This window comes from Oncorhynchus masou, chromosome 15 (genome assembly GCF_036934945.1).
Source record: "Oncorhynchus masou masou isolate Uvic2021 chromosome 15, UVic_Omas_1.1, whole genome shotgun sequence".
In the NCBI taxonomy this organism is placed as follows: Eukaryota; Metazoa; Chordata; class Actinopteri; order Salmoniformes; family Salmonidae; genus Oncorhynchus; species Oncorhynchus masou.
The window spans coordinates 35,441,471-35,464,806 of record NC_088226.1 but is presented as its reverse complement, the minus strand read 5'-3'; the positions used below and the strand labels follow the sequence as shown (position 1 = coordinate 35,464,806).

General features: G+C 44.3%; 1 protein-coding gene across 1 annotated transcript in view; it reads right to left on the bottom strand.

The window, feature by feature from the left end:
* Window positions 1-23,336, bottom strand: part of LOC135556183 (auxilin-like) — a 56,925-nt gene that overhangs the window by 13,921 nt on the left and 19,668 nt on the right. Inside the window, 8 exon segments of the mRNA XM_064989173.1 lie at window positions 603-796; window positions 977-1,056; window positions 3,455-3,572; window positions 6,579-6,773; window positions 7,449-7,582; window positions 8,841-8,963; window positions 15,792-15,940; window positions 19,348-19,397. Coding sequence (XP_064845245.1) covers window positions 603-796; window positions 977-1,056; window positions 3,455-3,572; window positions 6,579-6,773; window positions 7,449-7,582; window positions 8,841-8,963; window positions 15,792-15,940; window positions 19,348-19,397 — 1,043 coding nt within the window.

Here is a 23,336-nt window from a genome sequence, read left to right as displayed (position 1 = left end):
AAGGACTCTCAGACCATGAGAAACAAGATTCTCTGGTCTGGTGAAACCAAGATGGAAGTTTTTGGCCTGAATGCCAAGCCAAGGAATGCCAAGGAAACCTGGTACCATCTCTACGGTAAAGCACGGTGGTGGCAGCATCATGCTGTGGGGATGTTTTTCAGTGGAAAGGACTGGGAGACTAGTCAGGATCGAGGGAAATATGAACGAAGCAAAGTACAGAAAGATCCTTGATGAAAACCTTCTCAAGAGCGCTCAGGTCCTCAGACTGGGGCGAAGATTCACCTTCCAACAGGACAACGACCCTAAGCACACAGCAAAGACAACGCAGGAGTCTCTGAATGTCTTCTGACCCAGCCAGAGCCCAGACTTGAACCCGAACTAACATCTCTGGAGGATTTACATTTTTTGGATCGGCCCAATTCCGGCAATTGCAGGCTAACGAAAACCCTGGTGTGTGTATCTGTGTGAACATCTTTGCCTGTGTGTGTGTGTTTCCATCTGGACTCACACAGTGTATCTGTGACTGCCACTATATGTGTGCGTCCATCTGTCCTGTGCACCTCTGCCTGTGTGTCTGCGTGTTGTCCAGCCCTCTACCCTACCTGCGATGGCGAGGGCGTCCTGGTGCTCTTGGTGACATGAGAACAGTACGTTGGGGATCAGGTCTTTATTAGGGAACTGTTCCCAGGGAGGGGTCAGGTCCTTCTGCTTGTCTGTACCCTCCACCTCAATGTCCACCAACACATGGAACAGTTGTGGGTACTTCTCTGGGGAGTCACACGCATCCAGCTCCGGCCTAGACAGGTGTGTGTGTGTGTGTGGTGTGTGTCAAGATAGAGAGTTAGATAGTTCTTCGTTCACTGTTTCAAGCAAGAGCCATGTCCATATCATGATATATGCTGACATTTGAAACAGTATCAAGTATTTCACATATTAATATTCACATGTACAGATGACAGAGGAGAGAGTCGCTCACTTTGTAAACTTTAACACGGTTGTCCCTGGAGTGATGAAACCTGTGTGGAACTGGATCTGGAGTATCTGGGTGTTGGACACCTGCAAATACCAACCAGCACATAACATAGTTAGATTCAGGAAGTGGAATTCTTCTCAAACAGTGACACTGTGGAGACTTCTTAATTGAGTCTGAACGCATTAGTGCTTTGTTTATGTTCCTTCAGGGCACACAATCTGTCCGATTAGATGGTAATCCGTCCTTGTGTGTCAACGTGTCAGCGTGTGGCAGTATCTTCCGGAGTGTAATCTCGGTCTGTAAAGGCCAATGTATCAGGATATGGTCTCGTAAAATCAGAGCTCACAGAAACTCCCATAGTATAGCATATCATCATCTGTGAGTGTCAGTCTGTTCATATATATATATATATAGTGCCTTCGGAAAGCATTCAAACTCCTTGACTTTTTCCAAATGTTGTTACGTTACAGCCTTATTCTGAAATTGAGTACATTGTTCCCCCCTCCCCTTTAATCTATACACAATACCCCATAATGACAAAAACAGATTTTTTTAGAAATGTTTGCAAATATTATAAATAAAAACCTGAAATATCACATTTACATAAATATTCAGATCCTGTATTTTGTGTTAAGCACCTTTGGCGGCGATTACAGCCTTGAGTCTTCTCAGGGATGACACTACAAGCTTAGCACACCTGTATTTGGGGAGTTTCTCCCATTCTTCTCTGCAGATCCTCTCAAGCTCCTTCAGGTTGGATGGGGAGCGTCGCTGCACAGCTATTTTTAGGTCTCTCCAGAGAGGTTAGATCGGGTTCAAGTCCAGGCTCTGGCTGGACCACTCAAGGACATTCAGAGACTTGACCCGAAGCCACTCCGGCATTGTCTTGGCCGTGTGCTTAGAAATGTTTTGTTACCCTTCCCCAGATCTGTGCCTTGACACAGTCCTGTCTCAGAACTCTATGGATAATTCCTTCGACCTTATGGCCCTGACATGCACTGTCAACTGTGGGACCTTATATAGACAGGTGTGTGCCTTTTCAAATGATGTCCAATCAATTGAATTTACCACAGGTGGACTCCAATAAAGTTGTAGAAATATCTCAAGGATGATCAATGGAAACATGATGCATCTGAGCTCAATTTAGTCTCATAGCAAAGAGTCTGAATACTTATGTAAATGAGGTATTTATGTTTTACATACATATATATTTGTCATAATTTGCTATTGTGTGTATTGAGGATTTTTATTCATTTCATCCATTTTAGATAAGGCTGTAACGTAACAAAATGTGGAAAAAGTCAAGGGGTCTGAATACTTTCCAAAGGCAGTGTTTATGTATATACAGTTGAAATAGGAAGTTTACATACACTTAGGTTGGAGTCATTAAAACTTGTTTTTCAACCACTCCACAAATTTCTTGTTAACAAACTATAGTTTTGGCATTTTCCAACAATTGTTTACAGACAAATTTACAGACAGACAAAAGCCTCCCTCTTTTTCCTCCAAACATAACGATGGTCGTTACGGCCAAACAGTTTCATCAGCCAAGAGGAAATTTCTCCAAAAAGTACCATCTTTGTCCCCATGTGCAGTTGCAAACTGTCAAACTTTTTTATGCCGATTTTGGAGCAGTGGCTTCTTCCTTGCTGAGCGGCCTTTCAGGTTATGTAATCTGTTGTTGGAAAAATGACTTGTGTCATGCACAAAGTAGATGTCATAACCGACTTGCCAAAACTATAATTTGTTAACAAGAAATATGTGGATAGGTTGAAAAACGAGTCTGAAAGACTCTTACCTAAGTGTTTGTAACTTCGACCTTCAACTGTATATATATTTTAAACATACAATCTACCTGCATTGAAGCCGCACAACATTACATTACATTCAGTCATCCAGCAGACACGACCCACAGAACGACCCATCCAGAGCGACCCACAGGAGCAACCAGAGTCAAGCACCCCGCCCAAGGGCACAAGGACAGATCCCCCCACCCAGTCGAATTGGTGAACCGAACCAGTGACCTCTTGGACACCAGCCCAAGCTCCCAACCGACAGGCCACCAACCATCCAAGATCACCCCACAGTCCCCCCTGAAAAACCTCCCCTCCCCAACCCCCCCACCCTCCCCCCAAGCCACCATCCCCATTCAACCCAACCAAAACCACCACCCACCCAATGCGGGTAATAACCAACAAGAACAGTGAGAAAAACGAAGGAAAACAACTATGCAAAAACAAAAGCCATCACGGATGACAAAAATCGAAACAGTAAGGCCAACTGTATGCATTTCTGTGTGTATGTGGCACTATTTACATGTGCGTATGTGTGTGTGTGTCCTTGTGTGTGCACATCTGTGCGTTTGAATGCGAGTGTGTGTGTGTGTGTGTGTGTGTATGCAGGTGTACAAGCACTTGTGTGGCATCAGCCTCAGGCAAACAGTGGGTCAGCGTTGTTAGCGTGCTAGGCCTTATACTGTACCTTGGCCTGCAGTCGTCCTCCTATGGTGTTCCTCATATGATAGACAGAGATGACCACATCACCCTGGACATTCACACCTAGAGGGAAGACCACCTTCCCATCCTGGACCCTGTGCTCTCTGAGAAAAACGGGGGAGTGAGAGAGAGACAGAGAAAAAGAGAGAGGTAGTCAGAGATGGTGTGTGTGTGTGTGTGTGTGTGTGTGTGTGTGTGTGTGTGTGTGTGTGTGTGTGTGTGTGTGTGTGTGTGTGTGCGTCTCCGACTCAGTGCACTAGATAATCCAGTCATGAGGATCCAGGATTAACAAAAATCAGGTGACAACCCAGGTCTCTCTGTGTGTCCGTCTGTCTTTATCTGTGTCTGCATCTGTGCCTACCGCATCCTCTCATAGTCCTGTGTGTCCGTCTGTCTTTATCTGTGTCTGCATCTGTGCCTACCGCATCCTCTCATAGTCCTGTGTGTCCGTCTGTCTTTATCTGTGTCTGCATCTGTGCCTACCGCATCCTCTCATAGTCCTGTGTGTCCGTCTGTCTTTATCTGTGTCTGCATCTGTGCCTACCGCATCCTCTCATAGTCCTGTGTGTCCGTCTGTCTTTATCTGTGTCTGCATCTGTGCCTACCGCATCCTCTCATAGTCCTGTGTGTCCGTCTGTCTTTATCTGTGTCTGCATCTGTGCCTACCGCATCCTCTCATAGTCTCTGTGTGTCCGTCTGTCTTTATCTGTGTCTGCATCTGTGCCTACCGCATCCTCTCATAGTCCTGTGTGTCCGTCTGTCTTTATCTGTGTCTGCATCTGTGCCTACCGCATCCTCTCATAGTCCTGTGTGTCCGTCTGTCTTTATCTGTGTCTACATCTGTGCCTACCGCATCCTCTCATAGTCTCTGTGTGTCCGTCTGTCTTTATCTGTGTCTGCATCTGTGCCTACCGCATCCTCTCATAGTCCTGTGTGTCCGTCTGTCTTTATCTGTGTCTACATCTGTGCCTACCGCATCCTCTCATAGTCCTGTGTGTCCGTCTGTCTTTATCTGTGTCTGCATCTGTGCCTACCGCATCCTCTCATAGTCTCTGTGTGTCCGTCTGTCTCTATCTGTGTCTGCATCTGTGCCTACCGCATCCTCTCATAGTCCTGTGTGTCCGTCTGTCTTTATCTGTGTCTGCATCTGTGCCTACCGCATCCTCTCATAGTCCTGTGTGTCCGTCTGTCTTTATCTGTGTCTACATCTGTGCCTACCGCATCCTCTCATAGTCTCTGTGTGTCCGTCTGTCTTTATCTGTGACTGCATCTGTGCCTACCGCATCCTCTCATAGTCCTGTGTGTCCGTCTGTCTTTATCTGTGTCTGCATCTGTGCCTACCGCATCCTCTCATAGTCCTGTGTGTCCGTCTGTCTTTATCTGTGTCTGCATCTGTGCCTACCGCATCCTCTCATAGTCCTGTGTGTCCGTCTGTCTTTATCTGTGTCTACATCTGTGCCTACCGCATCCTCTCATAGTCCTGTGTGTCCGTCTGTCTTTATCTGTGTCTACATCTGTGCCTACCGCATCCTCTCATAGTCCTGTGTGTCCGTCTGTCTTTATCTGTGTCTGCATCTGTGCCTACCGCATCCTCTCATAGTCCTGTGTGTCCGTCTGTCTTTATCTGTGTCTGCATCTGTGCCTACCGCATCCTCTCGTAGTCCTGTGTGTCAGTCTGTCTTTATCTGTGTCTGCATCTGTGCCTACCGCATCCTCTCATAGTCCTGTGTGTCCTTCTGTCTTTATCTGTGTCTACATCTGTGCCTACCGCATCCTCTCATAGTCCTGTGTGTCCGTCTGTCTTTATCTGTGTCTGCATCTGTGCCTACCGCATCCTCTCATAGTCCTGTGTGTCCGTCTGTCTTTATCTGTGTCTACATCTGTGCCTACCGCATCCTCTCATAGTCCTGTGTGTCCGTCTGTCTTTATCTGTGTCTGCATCTGTGCCTACCGCATCCTCTCATAGTCCTGTGTGTCCGTCTGTCTTTATCTGTGTCTACATCTGTGCCTACCGCATCCTCTCATAGTCCTGTGTGTCCGTCTGTCTTTATCTGTGTCTACATCTGTGCCTACCGCATCCTCTCATAGTCCTGTGTGTCCGTCTGTCTTTATCTGTGTCTGCATCTGTGCCTACCGCATCCTCTCATAGTCCTGTGTGTCCGTCTGTCTTTATCTGTGTCTACATCTGTGCCTACCGCATCCTCTCATAGTCCTGTGTGTCCGTCTGTCTTGATCTGTGTCTGCATCTGTGCCTACCGCATCCTCTCATAGTCCTGTGTGTCCGTCTGTCTTTATCTGTGTCTGCATCTGTGCCTACCGCATCCTCTCGTAGTCCTGTGTGTCCGTCTGTCTTTATCTGTGTCTACATCTGTGCCTACCGCATCCTCTCATAGTCCTGTGTGTCCGTCTGTCTTTATCTGTGTCTACATCTGTGCCTACCGCATCCTCTCATAGTCCTGTGTGTCCGTCTGTCTTTATCTGTGTCTGCATCTGTGCCTACCGCATCCTCTCATAGTCCTGTGTGTCCGTCTGTCTTTATCTGTGTCTGCATCTGTGCCTACCGCATCCTCTCATAGTCCTGTGTGTCCGTCTGTCTTTATCTGTGTCTGCATCTGTGCCTACCGCATCCTCTCATAGTCCTGTGTGTCCGTCTGTCTTTATCTGTGTCTGCATCTGTGCCTACCGCATCCTCTCATAGTCCTGTGTGTCCGTCTGTCTTTATCTGTGTCTGCATCTGTGCCTACCGCATCCTCTCATAGTCCTGTGTGTCCGTCTGTCTTTATCTGTGTCTGCATCTGTGCCTACCGCATCCTCTCATAGTCCTGTGTGTCCGTCTGTCTTTATCTGTGTCTGCATCTGTGCCTACCGCATCCTCTCATAGTCCTGTGTGTCCGTCTGTCTTTATCTGTGTATGCATCTGTGCCTACCGCATTCTCTCATAGTCCTGTGTGTCCGTCTGTCTTTATCTGTGTCTGCATCTGTGCCTACCGCATCCTCTCATAGTCCTGTGTGTCCGTCTGTCTTTATCTGTGTCTGCATCTGTGCCTACCGCATCCTCTCATAGTCCTGTGTGTCCGTCTGTCTTTATCTGTGTCTGCATCTGTGCCTACCGCATCCTCTCATAGTCCTGTGCCGTAGAGAAGATCTTAGTCTCCCCTATGAGGACCTCACAGAAAGGTCTGCAGCCGATGCGTTGTTTGTTGAAGCAGGGTACTGGACTCATGGTGACCGCCTTGACCACCAGGGGCTTTGAGTGGGGCAGGGAGGGCTTCTCTGATACCATACTGCACACATAGCCTATGTACCTGGAGAAGTGCGAGAGAAAGAGTATGCAAGGTCACACACATGAACCTCCCCTAAGCACTGAGTACGGCCTATAAACAAACATTGTCTATGTATATTTAATACAGGGGGTAAGATCATTTTTGTGCTCGAAAATCACAAAGCTATCCATCTTTAAGTTTTATACTTGAAATCGCTCCTATGTGCGGATGTTCTTGTATAAAAAGCATTCCCAGCGTCAAAACACAATGTCAAATCCCCAACAAAGATTATGCTTTTGCTTTCCACTGTCCTTATACACCAGCCTCTCTTTTTGCACTGAAGGATGAAGGAGTCTTTGTTATTGAGAAGCAGCTGTGTGGTCAAGCGGCATGCTGTGTGGGTGTTAGGTCACCAAGGAGGGGTGTGTGTGTCGCGACGACTCAGCCAATCGGAAAATAAATAGGCTCGTAAAGGATTTAGGAGAGCAATGGAGGGGGAGGAGGAAGGAGGAGGGAGGTTTTTATGTTCATCCATCTAAAAATGACCAAACTCAAAGTCGGGGAGGAGAAGACTGTTTACAGTGACTCATTTTATTTTACTTCACCAATCGTGTGTTTTCACACACACACACACACACACACACACACACACACACACACACACACACACACACACACACACACACACACACACACACACCCTCTCTGTTGCCCTACCTCCGGTGCGAGGGCCAGAGGCCTGAGCCGGGTCTCTTGGCGCTGAGTAGCTGCATGGCGGGCACTGGGTTGCTGAAGAGGTGGCAAAAGCAGAACATGGCACAGACCAGCACACCCGAGGGAGCACGCCCGTCCTGAAGAGGGTGAGTGAGAGAGCAATAGATGAAAAAGAGTTGCAGCAAGCTTACAGTGGATCACTTCACACAACTCAATGCATGACTCCTAGAAACTAGGAGGGCCGTTCCATGTTTCCTGTGCATGGCCAATATCTGTAGACTGGTCCCCTGATCTGTGTTTTGCTATCACTCTTGACAATGAGTGACAAGGAGTTGGGACGACGGCATCTGTGTTCAGCCCCACGTCTACTTATTCCTCCAGCAGCACTAAACAGGGACTCCACACACAGAGTTTATCACGTGTCTGCTGCCACTGTGAGTGTTGGTAAACAGACGGTATGTAAATATATTTCCTGTCTCTTTTTTGTTTAATGAACATATCCGGAGTTATAAATACATCCAGCATTCTTGCTTCAGTGCAACATTCGAGTTTTAGGAAGAGATTTTGAAGAACTCTCATAAATACTCAAAGTGACTGCTCGACACCGATAAACTTGCCAAGCACAATAAAATCACATACAGCACGGTGGAAAGCATTCCATTCCAGAGTCATAGTGTACTGTAGTACTTAAGTCAAATATGTACAGCGCACCTCTAAATATGTATACTTTCTCGACACATAATTCATTTGCTGCAGCAAACGGACAATCAGGTTGTTGTCATTGCATTCTGCTGCAGTCCACAATTGTTCTATTCTTTCTTGAATACAGAGACCATCTGTCTTTGCTAAAGGTCTGCAGTGCCAGTGAAATAGCTCAGTGGGAACTGAAGCTGAAACAGCAGCCTGAGCACTCCAAGATGTGTTTCCCTTGGACCTCAGGCAGTCCCAATAACCCAAAACAAATCCAGGACAAACCCAGGACGGGACGGAGGAAACAATAGCAGGGGGAGGATGAGGAGATGGAAGGAAGAGATGGGGAGAGAGAGAGAGAGAGGGAGAGAGAGAGAGATAGAGAGAGAGAGAGGAATGGTGTGTAAACAAGTGAGGACGGAGCGTGAATGAGATTCACTTTTGTATATTGTCTACTTCATTTGCTTTGGCAATGTTAACATATGTTTCCCGATGCCAATGAAGCGCCTTGAATTGTATTGAATTGAATGATGGTTCTCAGGACAGAGGAGACGAGAAGAAGGGAAGGAGGAGGGTGTAGGAGATGGAGGTAGGAAGGTGGAGAGAAAGGAATGGCGTTTAAGCAAGGGAAGAAGAACAGAGGAAAAAGGACTGAGTGAAGAAGATGAAAGTGAATCTGAATAACAACTCCGGGTCTGGTCTTACCGAGCAGGTGATGACACACACATTCTTGGGGTTCTGTTTGAGCCAGTTGTGCATGTTCTTACACACCGCAAACAGGTTGTGCAGGCTGGGAGCCTGACGGGGCGGCCAGTTACACTCCGAGACCTGGAGGGGGGGGGAGACAGAGAGAAGGGGTTGTCGAGAAAGAGTGGGGTAAGAAGGGGGTGAAGAGAGAGAGCGAGAGAAAGAGACAGAGAGAGAGAAATAGAGACTATCTGTGACACTCTTGCGGTGGCAGCAACATGTGCCCAAATCACGAGTTACCACGATGAGTCACGTAATTACAATGACATTACCAGAGAGCGAGAAAGAGAGCCATTTTGAATTCACACTTTCCCCCAATACACTAGTATCTGCATGAGCAGAGGAAACTGCAGACTGCACAGCCATTTCAGCTGCATTGTACCAGTGAATGAGTCTGTACTCAGGAGGATAGTTGTGACTTTAGACTTGAAATCCTTCATTGAAACAACAAACTCTCCCCACCTCTGTTTTGGTAACAAACAAAAATAACTGAGGGATGGGTCTGGAGAAATGTAATCCCTCTTGAATTCATAGACCGAGGTATGGATGCAAGGACTAACCATCAATGACACAATGTCAAAGATATAGAATTAAAACTATGTTTTGAGGCTATACAATGTCTGTTTCCATTTACATGGTTCACAAACATTGGAGTCAAACAAGCTAATGCTATGGGTTCTGATGAGCTACGACTATTGAACTAAGCCCATTAGGCATTTTATAAATTATACTCTTCAAGAATCAATGGGTATCTATCATTAATTTATGTAGCAGCTAAGGATTTCACATGATTTCACATGAGGCCTATTTCAATGATTTCACATGATATGCCTAAATAATAACCACTACGCTAATAAATAAACAAGTTTTTCTTTTGATTATTTAATTACCTACAGCATGTTATTTCAAGTTATCCTTTTGGAGTGAAACATCACATTGTTAAAAAAAGATGAGTTGGGCAACTGAAGGCATCTAGGGCTTATGTTAACTTTGATTGGGTTCGATGAAAATGATAGACCTTTCAAATGTTGTACACAACCTTGTATGCAACATTATCAGCAAGTGCCTTGATGTACTGTACCAAAGCGATTTAGAGTTGTCAAACAGGAGTGTCTCAATAATGGTAATATTGTCAATATTCAGTTGTCAAAAATTCCTTTTAACAACCACAAAAAGGTTATGCATGCCAACATGTTAGACAATAATTAAGAGTAGGCAAAGTGATCGTGTCAGGAGGAAATTATATCAAACGTTTTAACATTGCAACATTTGATGTACAGCCACATTCACCGTGGTTGTCTGAAGCGTGCTATAGAGTTCACAGCTGGCGATGCCTCATTGCGATTGGTTATTCCCCATCATTTGCAACAATGTCAATGAGTGTCATCACATTCTTTCCTTTGCAGTACCTTAAACTGTCAAGATTACCATCTTAGAAAACTCAGTTAGTCTGGGAAGTGTTTTAAAGGCCCCCTGATGTCAAAAACTAGATTTTTCTATGTTTTATATATATTTCCACACTATGAGGTTAGAATAATACTGTGAAAATTCTGATAACGCCCTTTTAGTGTAAGAGTTGTTTGAAAAGACCACCTGAAATATCATCCTTTGTTGGGATGGAGTTTTGGCCTTCCATGGTGATATCATGCGATAAATTAGTTAATAGACCAATAAGAAAGAGAGTTCCAAACCTCTCTGCCAATAACAGCTAATTTTCAGTTTTACCCCTCCCCACTCAGACCACTCCCAGACAGTAAGAGCTAACTTATTGTTTTGAGAAATTGCTCTTTGCTAAGAAGCTATTTTTGTTTCTTTTTTTAACCATTTTAATTGAAAACAATCACAGTAAGTTACTTAATTGTTACCCAGAGATGATTTGATATTGAAATAAAAACAGCTCTGTTTGACCTTTGACATTATCTTAAAACCTACTTTGAGCTAGGAGTTTTATTTTGTCTTGTATGTGTGTGTGTGTGTGTGTGTGTGTGTGCGTGCCTGTGTGTGTGCGTGTGTGTGTGTGTTTGTGTGTGTGTGTGTGCGTGCGTGCGTGTGTGTATGTGTGTGTGTGTGTGTGTGTGTTTGTGTGTGTGTGTATGTGTGTGTGCGCCTGCCTGCATAATGAGAGAGGGGTGATGATGGTTGAAGGCTGGTGCCTCGTTGACCCATAACTGGATGGAGTGATCTCGCTAGATAGAATCCAAGCATAACATCTCGTCACTGAAAAGTAAAGAAGCTGAAGTGGGGACCAGGGCCCATATCCACAAAGCATCTCAGAAAAGGTGCTAGGAATCTAGACAAACTCTGAGCCAGAAGTAAAATCAACTCATAAAAGTTTATCTCAGCTGGAAATCACAACAGTTGGAGGCAACTCAAAGGAAAGATAGTAAAAAAAACTCTAATTGACATTGTTGCAAATGATGTGGAAAAACCAATCGCGATGACGCATCGCCAGACAACATAAACGGTTGTAATGAGAAAACGTTTGAAATCATTGAATTTTGATGATATTATTGTTATATCAATACACTCATCCCTCCCGTTCAACAACTAAATCGCTTTGGCACAGTAGGCATCAAGTCGCTTGCCGATAATGTTGCATATATTGTTTTAAAGGTCTATCATTTTCACCGAACACAATCAAAGTTAACATATATTTTTAACAACGTGATAGTGCGCTCCAAAGGAATAACTTGAAAGAATATGATAATGAAATAATCGAAAGACAAATATGCGACTATTTGTTAGCGTAGTGGTTAGTATTTAGGCATGTAATGTGAATTAGGCCGAGAGAAATCATTGTCAAAAGCGCATGAGCTACTGTGGCATGTAGGTCGAGATCACTTACGGGTTGATTATATAGAAATATCAACAACAAAAATGTAAACAACTGCAAAGCAATTGTTTGTCTATGCTGCATGAATCACTGACCTGCTACCTTTTTCGATTATCAAGACATCTGCTGGTAACTCTTAACTAGTTAGGACAGCTCATGGAGTCTTCCTAAATATATGTAGACTCGGTAGGACTCTTATGACTAAAGAGAGCTTTTAATTTGACCCATAAGAGTAGGCGTGAAATGTCTCTATTCTTTTTAAATGTAACTCGGCAAGTCAGTTAAGAACACATTCTTATTTTCAATGACAGCCTAGGAACAGTGGGTTAACTGCCTTGTTCAGGGGCAGAACGACAGATGTTTTACCTTGTCAGCTCAGGGAATTGATCTTCCAGCCTTTTGATTACTAGTCCAACGCTCTAACCACTAATTCTCAGCACTATTCTCGACTCCGAGACGCTTTGTGGACACGGCTCCTGATCTCGGAGTCCTATTTAGACGACTCACTGTGAGACAAACTTTCCAGGTCCAGTCTTTCATCCTGATCTAGTTCTATGCATTGTCCTATCTCCTTCTACAGTTTCCAGTGAGTATTCTATGTCAATAATATTATGTAACATGTTTGACATGAAACAATGCTGAGTGCCTATGGGTAATGTATTATAAAACATTGCTTGCACCAGATAGAAGAAAAAAAATGTATGTCTGAACTGAGGCAGTCTCCCATGTGTATCGCTGTGTGTTGATCTTGGTAGGCCTGGGTAGACTTTTCTCTCGCTCTCTCTCAAACTTGTTACATAATATTATTGACATAGCATAGGAAACTGTGAAAGAGGATAGGACAATATATATATATATATATATATACACATACAGTTGAAGTCGGAAGTTTACATACAGCTAAGCCAAATACATTTAAACTCAGTTTTTCACAATTCCTGACATTTAATCCTAGTAAAATGTCTTCGGTTAGTTAGGTTCACCACTTTTTTTTAAGAATGTGAAATAATCAGAATAATAGTAGAGAGAACTATTTATTTCAGCTTTTATTTATTTCATCACATTCCCAGTGGGTCAGAAGCTTATATACACCCAATTAGTATTTGGTAGCATTCGGGGTGGCCTTCCACAAGATTCCCACAATACGTTGGGTGAATTTTGGCCCATTCCTCCTGACAGAGCTGGTGTAACTGAGTCAGGTTTGTATGCCTCCTTGCTCGCACACGCTTTCTCAGTTCTGCGCACAAATTGTCTATAGGATCTAGGTCAGGGCTTTGTGATGACCACTCCAATACCTTGATTTGGTTGTCCATAAGCCATTTTGCCACAACTTTGGGAGAATGCTTGGGGTCATTGTTCATTTGGAAGACCCATTTTCGACCAAGCTTCAATTTCCTGACTGATGTCTTGAAATGTTGCTTCAATATATCCACGTAATTTTATTTCCTCATGATGCCATCTATTTAGTGTAGTGCACCAGACCCTCCTGCAGCAAAGCACCCCCACAACATGATGCTGCCACCCCCGCGCTTCAAGGTTGGGATGGTGTTCTTCGGCTTGCAAGCCTCCCCCTTTTCCCTCCCAACATAACGATGGTCATTATGGCCAAACAGTTATATTTTTGTTTCATCAGACCAGAGGACACATCTCCAAAAGGTACGATCTGGCTTTTTTATGGCGGTTTTGGAGCAGTGACTTCTTCCTTGCTGAGCAGCCCTTCAGGTTATGTCGATATAGGACTTGTTTTACTGTGGATATTGATTCTTTTGTACCTGTTTCCTCCAGCATCTTCACAAGGTCCTTTGATGTTGTTCTTGGATTGAGTTGCACTTTTCGCACCAAAGTATGTTCATCTCTAGGAGACAGAACGCGTCTCCATACTAAGTGGTATGATGGCTGCGTTGTCCCATGGTGTTTATAATTGCGTATTATTGTTTATACAGATAAACATGGTACTTTCAGGCATTTGGAAATTGCTCCCAAGGATGAACCAGACAAAAAAAATTCTGAGGTCTTGGCTGATTTCTTTTGATTTTCCCATGATGTCAAGCAAAGAGGCACTGAGTTTGAACGTAGGCCTTGAAATACATCCACAGGTACACCTCCAATTGACTCAAATTATGTCAATTAGCCTATCAGAAGCTTCTAAAGCCATGACATAATCTTCTGGAATTTTCCAAGCTGTTTGAAGGCACAGTCAACTTAGTGTATGTAAACTTCTGACCCACAGGAATTGTGATACAGTGAATTATAAGTGAAATAATCTGTCTGTAAACAATTGTTGGAAAAATTACTTGTGTCATGCACTAAGTAAATGCCCTAACCGACTTGCCAAAACTATAGTTTGTTAACAAGAAATTTGTGGAGTGGTTGAAAAACGAGTTTTAATGACTCCACCCTAAGTGTACGTAAACTTCCAACTTCAACTATATACTGTAGTTTACCACCACAGGAAAGGAAGACCCAGAGTTACCTCTGCTGCAGAGGATAAGTACATTAGAGTTACCAGCTTCAGAAATTGCAGCCCAAATAAATGCTTCACAGAGTTCAAGTAACAGACATATCTCAACATCAACTACTCAGAGGAGACTGTGAATCAGACCTTCATGGTCAAATTGCTGCAAAGAAACCACTACTAAAGGACACCAATAAGAAGAAGAGACTTGCTTGAGCCAAGAAACACAAGCAATGGACATTAGACCGGTGGAAATCTGTGCTTTGGTCTGATCAGTCCAGATTTGAGAATTTTGGTTCCAACCGCCGTGAATTTGTGAGACGCAGAGTAGGTGAACGGATTATCTCTGCATGTTTGTTCCCACCGTGTAGCACGGAGGAGGAGGAGGTGTGATGGTGCTTTGCTGGTGACACTGTCAGTGATTTATTTAGAATCCAAGGCACACTTAATCAGCATTCTGCAGCGATATGCCATTCCATCTGGTTTACGCTTAGTGGGACTATCATTTGTTTTTCAACAGGACAATGACCCAACACACCTCCAGGCTGTGTAAGGGCTATTTGACCAAGGAGAGTCACCAATCACCAGACCTCAACCCAATTGAGAAGGTTTGGGATGGGTTGGACTGCAGAGTGAAGGAAAAGCAGCCAACAAGTGATCAGCATATGTGGGAACTCCTTCAAGACTGTTGGAAAAGCATTCTAGGTGAAGAGTGAGAGAATGCGAAGAGTGTGTAAAGCTGTCATCAAGTCAGAGGGTGGCTACTTTAAAGAATCTAAAATCTAAAATATATTTAGATTTGTTTCACACTTTTTTGGTTGTTACTCTATAATTCCATGTGTTATTTCATGTGTTATTTCATAGTTGATGTCCTCACTATTATTCTATAGTAAAATAAAGAAAAATCCTTGAATGAGTAGGTGTGTCCAAACATTTGACAGGTACTGTACACACACACACACACACACACACACACACACACACACACACACACACACACACACACACACACACACACACACACATACATATACATATATATATATATATATATATATATATATATATATATATATATATATATATGCTGGGTATAGAAAACATTAAGAACACCTGCTCTTTCCATGACATCGATCAACCAGGTGAATCCAGGTGAAAGCTATGATCCCTTATTGATGTCCCTTGTAAAATCCACTTCAATCAGTGTAGATGAAGGGGGGGAGACAGGTTAAGGAAATATTTCTAAGCCTTGAGACAATTGAGACATGGATTGTGTATGTGTGGCATTCAGAGAGTGGATGGGCAAGACAAAACATTTAAGTGCCTTTGAACGGGGTAGCAGGTGGCTGGCGCAGCGGTTTGTGTCAAGAGCTGCAACACTGCTGGGTTTTTCCACGCTCAACAGTTTCCCATGTGTATCAAGAATGGTCCACCATCCAAAGGACATCCAGACAACTTGACACAACTGTGGGAAGCATTGGAGTCAACATGGGCCAGCATCCCTGTGGAACGCTTCGACACTGACTAATTGAGGCTGTTCTGAGGGCAAAAGGGGGAGGTGTTAGGAAGGTATTAGGAAGGTGTTCTCATGTTTGGTAAACTCAGTGTATATCTGTCTCACCCGGTTGGAGAACTTGGCGCCGCGATAGTTGCGCTGTGACAGGTTGAAGACGGTGTAGTGGTCAGCGTGCCGTGAGTCCAGGAAAGAGCGGATGTCCTCCACATGGTTCTGGTTGCCGATCTGCAACGCCTCCGCAGGATATGACATCACTGGCAGGGGACAGAGAGGGAGACATATGTTCAATCCCAATGACCATAGAGGTGATGATGAGGCATGCCGGGATATACAGTTCAGTACTATTATTACACACTGTCATGGGGTTCCACTTTCATTCCATCTGCACTGTGCAGTATGGAAATGCCTTCCATTACCTTCAGGGTAATGGACCAACACAAACCAGGCAGGGAATCATACTAATCATTTAAAAGACGAGTCTTGTACTGTATGTGGTTTATGTAGTTAAAGTTACATTCATCTAGTTAAAAGTGGGTTGAAAGTAATTTAACCACAGGCAGGGTGTGAATTACAGAGCAGCAATGGGGGGGGGGGGGGAGGTCAGCTGAGTGAGATGTTAGCTCCCCTAAATGCAACAAAAGTCAAACTTGGGTAGGGTATCTAAATAAGGCTAATTTAACCATTTTCCTATTTGTTTAAAATGCTGTGGTAAATATGTTTTACAGTGGTGAATATGAAAATAAAAGCTTCCAAATGAAACAAACACCCCCACCTCTCTGTCATGGTTTAAACCATTTATTTCTTCTTGGCTACATAAACCGTCTCCCTGTCGACTGCATGGTCCACTCAGTGAGTGTGGCCTCAGCTGAGCTCCTTTAAACGCATAGATTTTCCTTTGTATTTAATTTTCGCCATTTTACCATATGTCCTTGATATTTTTTTAAGATCCTTTCCAATGCATTCGATTTGTCTGTTGATTTTATCATTGTTTGCTTTTGTCCGTCAGCTGTTTAGAGCGCTCATTGCTTTGTTTTTCATGTGCCCGGGAGTATTGGTGTTCTCTGTGTCGTCCGTGGCCAGAAGTAGACCATTTATTTAGCTTCATTATTTTCTATCAATATTTGTTTTCTTTCCTGGATCAGAGGATGATGGTCGCCGATATCACTAGACACCAACGGAGCATCGAATACATCCAACATGAATGACAGTAGGCCTATGGTTGACTCTTTCAGTTAGAAGCAATCGATTTTGCAACGGCATAGGCCTACATTATTTGGGATTTGTGTGCCCATGAGAACTGTTTTCACGGTGAAACACAATGAAATGTTACGAAGGCATAGTAACACTTACATGGCATTTTCAGAGATCTCCAAGATCCAGGATTTAGTTTTACAGGGTTTAAGTTCTAATTCAATTGTTAAAAGCTTAATAATGACAAATAAGACCGTCATAAATGTCATGTAAGGAAAGACAGGTAGTGTTTTATGTCAGGCCATCTGAGAAGACTCCAAGCATTAACTCATGAAAACTCATGAACGAGGGTGTAAACATGTTTGGATTCAACTCATGTATTATATTGAATGTAGGCTGCCTGTTCTGTGTGTGTTCATGTGTGTAAAATTGCCTTGGCTGAGAGGTTAGGCTGCCAGCAGTGGTGTAAGCCTAGTGGAGGGTAAGCTCAACTAAATGCAGTTTACCATCTTTTTTCAAAACATTTTACTTATCAGAGGTAACCCACCTTTTTTTTTTACCATTACATCACTGGCTGCCGGTAGGCCAATTTGAAGTTCATGGTAATAGGCCAACACATTGTAGCCTGGACTAGTAAATTGACCGTGTGTGTTAGGGTGACCATCCCGTTTTACTCGGGACAGTTTCAGCCCAATTTCAGGTGTCTCGACTTTTCAGGTTACAAAAAAGGGGTCCATTTGTCAGCAAGATGCATCCATTAATGTAGGCCTAATTAATGGCAATCGCCGAATGTCATGAGCCACACTTTTTGGTGTTTTGTAAATAGATGTGTCATTTGATGAATGGAAATAGGCGTGTGTACATGCAATTTGGATTATTTGGAGTGGACAAACGGGCACAGGTAGCCTACGTTTTTGAAGTGATTTGTTAGCCAATCAGATGAAAGCATCATGACTGTTTATGCCACATAAAATGGTAATTCACTTTTACCGGTAAATGACGTCTTTATTATTAGGCCCATAAAAAGAAATAGAGCTCTGAATTCACGGGCCAGAGCGCATTTCTGACACTCGAGTTGAATTTACGAACGCACCCATAAATGAGTGTTCAGTAAGAGGAGGGATCTAAGGTGACACACTATGCATTATGAGATAGGGGCCCTCAGGTGTCAGAGGAAGGCCCTTCAAATTGTCAAAAGACTCCAGCCACCCAAGTCATAGACTGTTTTCTCTGCTACCGCACGGCAAGCGGTATGAATGCACCAAGTCTGGAACCAACAGGACCCTGAACAGCTTCTACCCCCAAGCCATAAGACTGTTAAAGAGTTAGTTAAATAGTTAACCAAATAGCTACCCGGACTCTCTGCTTTGACCCTTTTTGCACTAACTCTTTTGACTCATCACATACGCAGCAACTACTGTTCATCATCTATCCTGTTGCCTTGTCACTTTATCCCTACTTACGTACTGTATATGTACATATCTACCTCAATTACCTCGTACCCCTGCACAAGGACTCGATACTGGTACCCCGTGTATATAGCCAAGTTATCTGTTATTTATTCATTGTGTTATTTTTCTATTATTTCTATTATTTTCCCTCTGCATTGTTGGGAAGGGTCCATAAGTAAGCATTTCACTGTTAGTCTACGCCTGTTGTTTACAAAGCAGGCCAGGAGAACTTGACTGGCCTGCACAGAGCCCTAACCTCAACCCCATCGAACACCCTAGGGACTGACTGCGAGCCAGGTCTAATCGCACAACGTCGATGCCCAACCTCTCTAATACCCTTGTGGCTGAATAGATGCAAGTCCCTGCAGAAATGTTCCAATATCTAGTGGAAAGTCTTCCCTAAGAGTGGAGGCTGATATTGCAGCAAAGAAGGGACCAACTCCATATTCATGCACATGGTTTTGGAATGAGATGTTCGACGAGCAGGAGTCCACATACTTTTGTGTATCATAATATCACCCTACCCTCATCCCAACCAACCCTAAAAGCTCTCCTCGGCCCAAAAAACCAAGAGCAAACCCTCTCTTGTTGAAATCCCACCCTCTGTCACCTATAGATTTACAGTAGATCTTGTGTAGGGAGGGAGTGAGGCTAAGTTTACAGGAGGCTAGAGACTGAGAGATCTAGAAGTCTAACAATTGGGTGGAGAAGAAACCTGTGAAGCCCAAATACAGGCTTTACTACCCTCCATAATGATCAAATAAAGCTACCGTTAGAGAACGATGTATGGCCTTTTAGCTAGAGAGAAAAGCCATTCCCAGTTAGAAGAAGACGAGAGTCTGGTACGCTTCATGAATGGAATGGTGCTAAAGCTAGAACAGCCCAACACCGCAGGCACACATGCAGTAAATTAACACAGCTGACGGAATTCATACACAGGCACACGGCCTTTCTTTTCATTCCATTTCATACCGTTGATCTAGAACTTACGGTATGATTTGACAATAATGTGTACTCACCTATGATTCGTGATGTGATGTAGGCAATGTCCAGCTCTCCTTTTGTGTACCTGCGACAGAAATAATATTTTCTCAATTCATAGAATATGAATAATTCAGATTCTTAAACGTATATGATGCTGCATTGTCTAGATCACTGAGATTTGTCTACAGCTTTTTAAAGACGTGATTGGTTTTGTCTAATTTGTATTTGAATGATCCAGACACATTGTAGCAAGCTGCTGAAGTGAACATACACAGACAGGGGTCTGTGGGGGGGGGGGGGGGGGGTCCTTTGGCGGGGTCTAGGGATCCTTTGGGCCTGTAGCCTAGTCGTCTCGCTGGTATAAAGGATTTGGAGACAGGCGCAGGAATACACAATAGGGATTTTTAATACACCCAAAACAAACACGTATACAAAAACGCAGGGCTGTACCAAAACAAAAGAGCGAGGGTAAACCTGGTTGAACGACATGGGACGATACCCGTAATACACAATATACAAAGCACGCATCATAACAGCTGCACCAACGCATAGGTACTCACACGACCAGTGGACATGGGTACAATAATCGACAGGCCAACTGTGTTATTTTGTTTGTTTTTTTCGCATTGTTTGAAACTTATTTTGAACATAATGTTGCTGCAACTGTCTCTTATGACCGAAAAGAGCTTCTGGACATCAGAACAGCGATTACCAACCTTGAATTGGACAAATCATTTTTCTTTAATGAGTTGGACGGGAAGGATATGCTCCAAACACCCAAACAGGCTCTCATCCCCGTCATTCGCTGGAGAAAGAAACAGAGATTATGCGGAAAAAGATCGGGGTGCCTTGTGAGGATCAGGTGACGAGTGGCTAATCTGCCTTTGCCATCCATACTGCTAGCTAACGTTCAATTGCTGGAAAATAAATGGGACGAAGTGAAAGCACGTATATCCTACCATGATGCTAAACTACAGAACTGTTTTGCTAGCACAGACTGGAATATTTTCTGGGATTTTTCCAATAGCATTGAGTAGTACACCACATAAGTCACTGGCTTCATCAATAAGTGCATCGATGACGTCGTCCCCACAGTGACTGCACGCACATACCCCAACCAGAAGCAATGGATTACAGGCAAAATTCACACTGAGCTAAAGGGTAGAGCTGCTGCTTTCAAGGAGCAGGACTCTAACCCGGAAGCTTATAAGATTCCGCTATGCCCTCCGACGAACCATCTAACAGGCAAAGCGTCAATACAGGACTAAGATCGAATGGTACTACACCGGCTCCAATGCTCGTCGGATGTGGCAAGGCTTTCAAACTATTACAGACTACAAAGGGAAGCACAGCCAAGAGCTGCCTAGTGACACGGGTCTACCAGACAAGCTGAATAACTTCTTTGCTCGCTTCAAGGCAAGTAACACTGAAACATGCATGAGAGCATCAGCTGTTCTGGATGACTGTGTGATCACGCTCTCCGCAGCCGATGTGAGTAAGACCTTTAGACAGGTCAACATTCACAAGGCCGCAGGGCCAGACGGATTACCAGGACGTGTACTCTGAGCATGCGCTGACCAACTGGCAAGTGTCTTCACTGACATTTTCAACCTCTTCCTGTCTGAGTCTGTAATACCAACATGTTTCAAGCAAACCACCATAATCCCTGTGCCCAAGAACACTAAGGTAACCTGCCTAAATGTCTACCGTGTGGTGCAAGAACAGCAACCTCTCCCTCAATGTGATCAAGACAAAGGAGATGATTGTGGACTACAGGAAAAGGAGGACGGAGCACGCCCCATTCTCATTGACAGGACCATAGTGGAGCAGGTTGAGAGCTTCAAGTTCCTTGGCGTCCACATCACCAACGAACTAACGGTCCAAGCACACCAAGACAGTCATGAAGAGGGCACGACAAAACCTATTCCCCCTCAGGAGACTGAAAAGATTTGGCATGGGCCTTCAGATCATCAGGTTTTGCAGCTGCACCTTCAAGAGCATCCTGACGGGTTGCATCACTGCCTGGTATGGCAATAGCTCGGCCTCCCACTGCAAGGCACGACAGAGGGTAGTGCTCTACGGCCCAGTACATCACTAGGGCCAAGCTTACTACCATCCAGGACTTCTATACCAGGCGGTGTCAGAGGAAGGCCCTAAAAATTGTCAAAGACTCCAGCCACCCTAGTCATAGACTGTTCTCTCTGCTACCGCACGGCAAGCGGAACCTGAGCGCCAAGTCAAGGTCCAAGAGGCTTCTAAACAGCTTCTACCCCAAGCCCTAAGACTCCTGAACATCTAATCACATGGCTACCCAGACTATTTGCATTGCCCTCCCCTCCCTCTTCTACGTTGTTGCTACTCTCTGTTATTATCTATGCATAGTCACTTTAGTAACCTACATGTACATATTACCTCAATTACCTCGACACCAGTGCCCCCGCACATTGACTCTGTACCGGTACCCCCTGTATATAGCCCTGCTATTTCTATTTACTTCTGCTCTTTAGCTATTTGTTATTCTTATCTCTTACTTTTTTTATGTATTTTTTTAAAACTGCATTGTTGGTTAAGGGCTGTTGTATTCGGCGCATGTGACAAAAACTATTTCATTTGATTTGTAAACGTATATCCACTATTCTAGGCCAATGGTCTGTTTGTGAAGTATTAAGGTGGATGAGAGCCATATGGCCCTGAGGGCTTCCCATCCTGGCCCTGCATGGTTATGCAACAGCCCAGCCACATGGGTAACCTGAGGGAGGGATGAGAGGAGGAGAGGTGGAAAGGGAAGAGGGGGAGAGAGGCTGGGAGGAGGGGGCAGGAGGAAGCACCAAGTGGGAAATACTCATAATAAGGTCATTGGACAAGCAGCTGTGTTCTATTTTGATACAGTGTTGTGTTGTGCTCTCCTGCAGCATGAACAGTGTTAGACTATCTGGCTAGTGCTAGCTCTACTAACTGTGTCTGCAGGCCTTCAGAACTGGATTTGGCACTGTGGCTGCTACGTAGGCCTTTCTGGCTAGCGCTAGCTCTGCTAACTGTGGCTGCTGCATAGCCCTTCCTGGATAGTGCAAACTTTGCTAACTGAAGCTGCTGCATAGGCCTTTCTGGCTAGCGCTAGCTCTGCTAACTGTGGCTGCTGCATAGCCCTTCCTGGCTAGTGCAAACTCTGCTAACTGAGGCTGCTGCATAGGCCTTTCTGGCTAGCTCTAGCTCTGCTAACTGTGGCTGCTACAAGTCTAGCTATAGTGCTGGCTCTGCTAACTGTTAACTGTGGCAGGTACAAGTCCAGTTATAGTGTTAGCTGTACTAAATGTGAACTGTGGCTGCTGCTGTCTGGTCATAGCGTTAGCTCTGCTAACTATGGCTGCAAGACTGCAGAGCCAGTCCAGGTTATTTTGAGCAGATTAGCAGGTGTCATTTTGCATTGTGTGAGGCCAGCAGTGTTGTAGCATGCAGATTAGAAGCCTCTGACCTATTCTGGCTACATGCTGGAGCGTGTACAGCCGGCCTCCCCTTGAGATGTCGATAAGAATCGCTACAGTAGGCTTGCTAGTATCTTGTTGGTGGGGGGAGAGGTAGGCTAGGCAGAGAGCTCTGTAAATATTTGACATATATTATTGTTTTTAAGGGTTTTGGATCCAAAAATAAAAAACTTTTAAAGTTTTTGATAACTTGTGATAGATGAACTGAAATATCAGGTGGTGTTTCACCGAAATGCAGGAATGATTATGGCAAGTCCGTTTCCATTTGGCTAGCTGGCTAGCTTGCTAACATGATTTAAATGATGCAGCAACACCAGATTAACAGCGTTGGCTTTTTAGCACCCTGCCCCAGTTCCTACAGGGACAGCGGTGTGAGGGGACACAGAGGCTCATTGGACCATTGTTGAGGTGTGGTGGTCTTACTGGGGCTTTTACAGTCGCTGAATCATCACCCAGGTGGGTACTACATTTCAGGACTGGACGATCCAGCCTACCTTTGAAGGAGGAGCTGTGACTATCGAAGACGACAAGGTGCCCGTTGA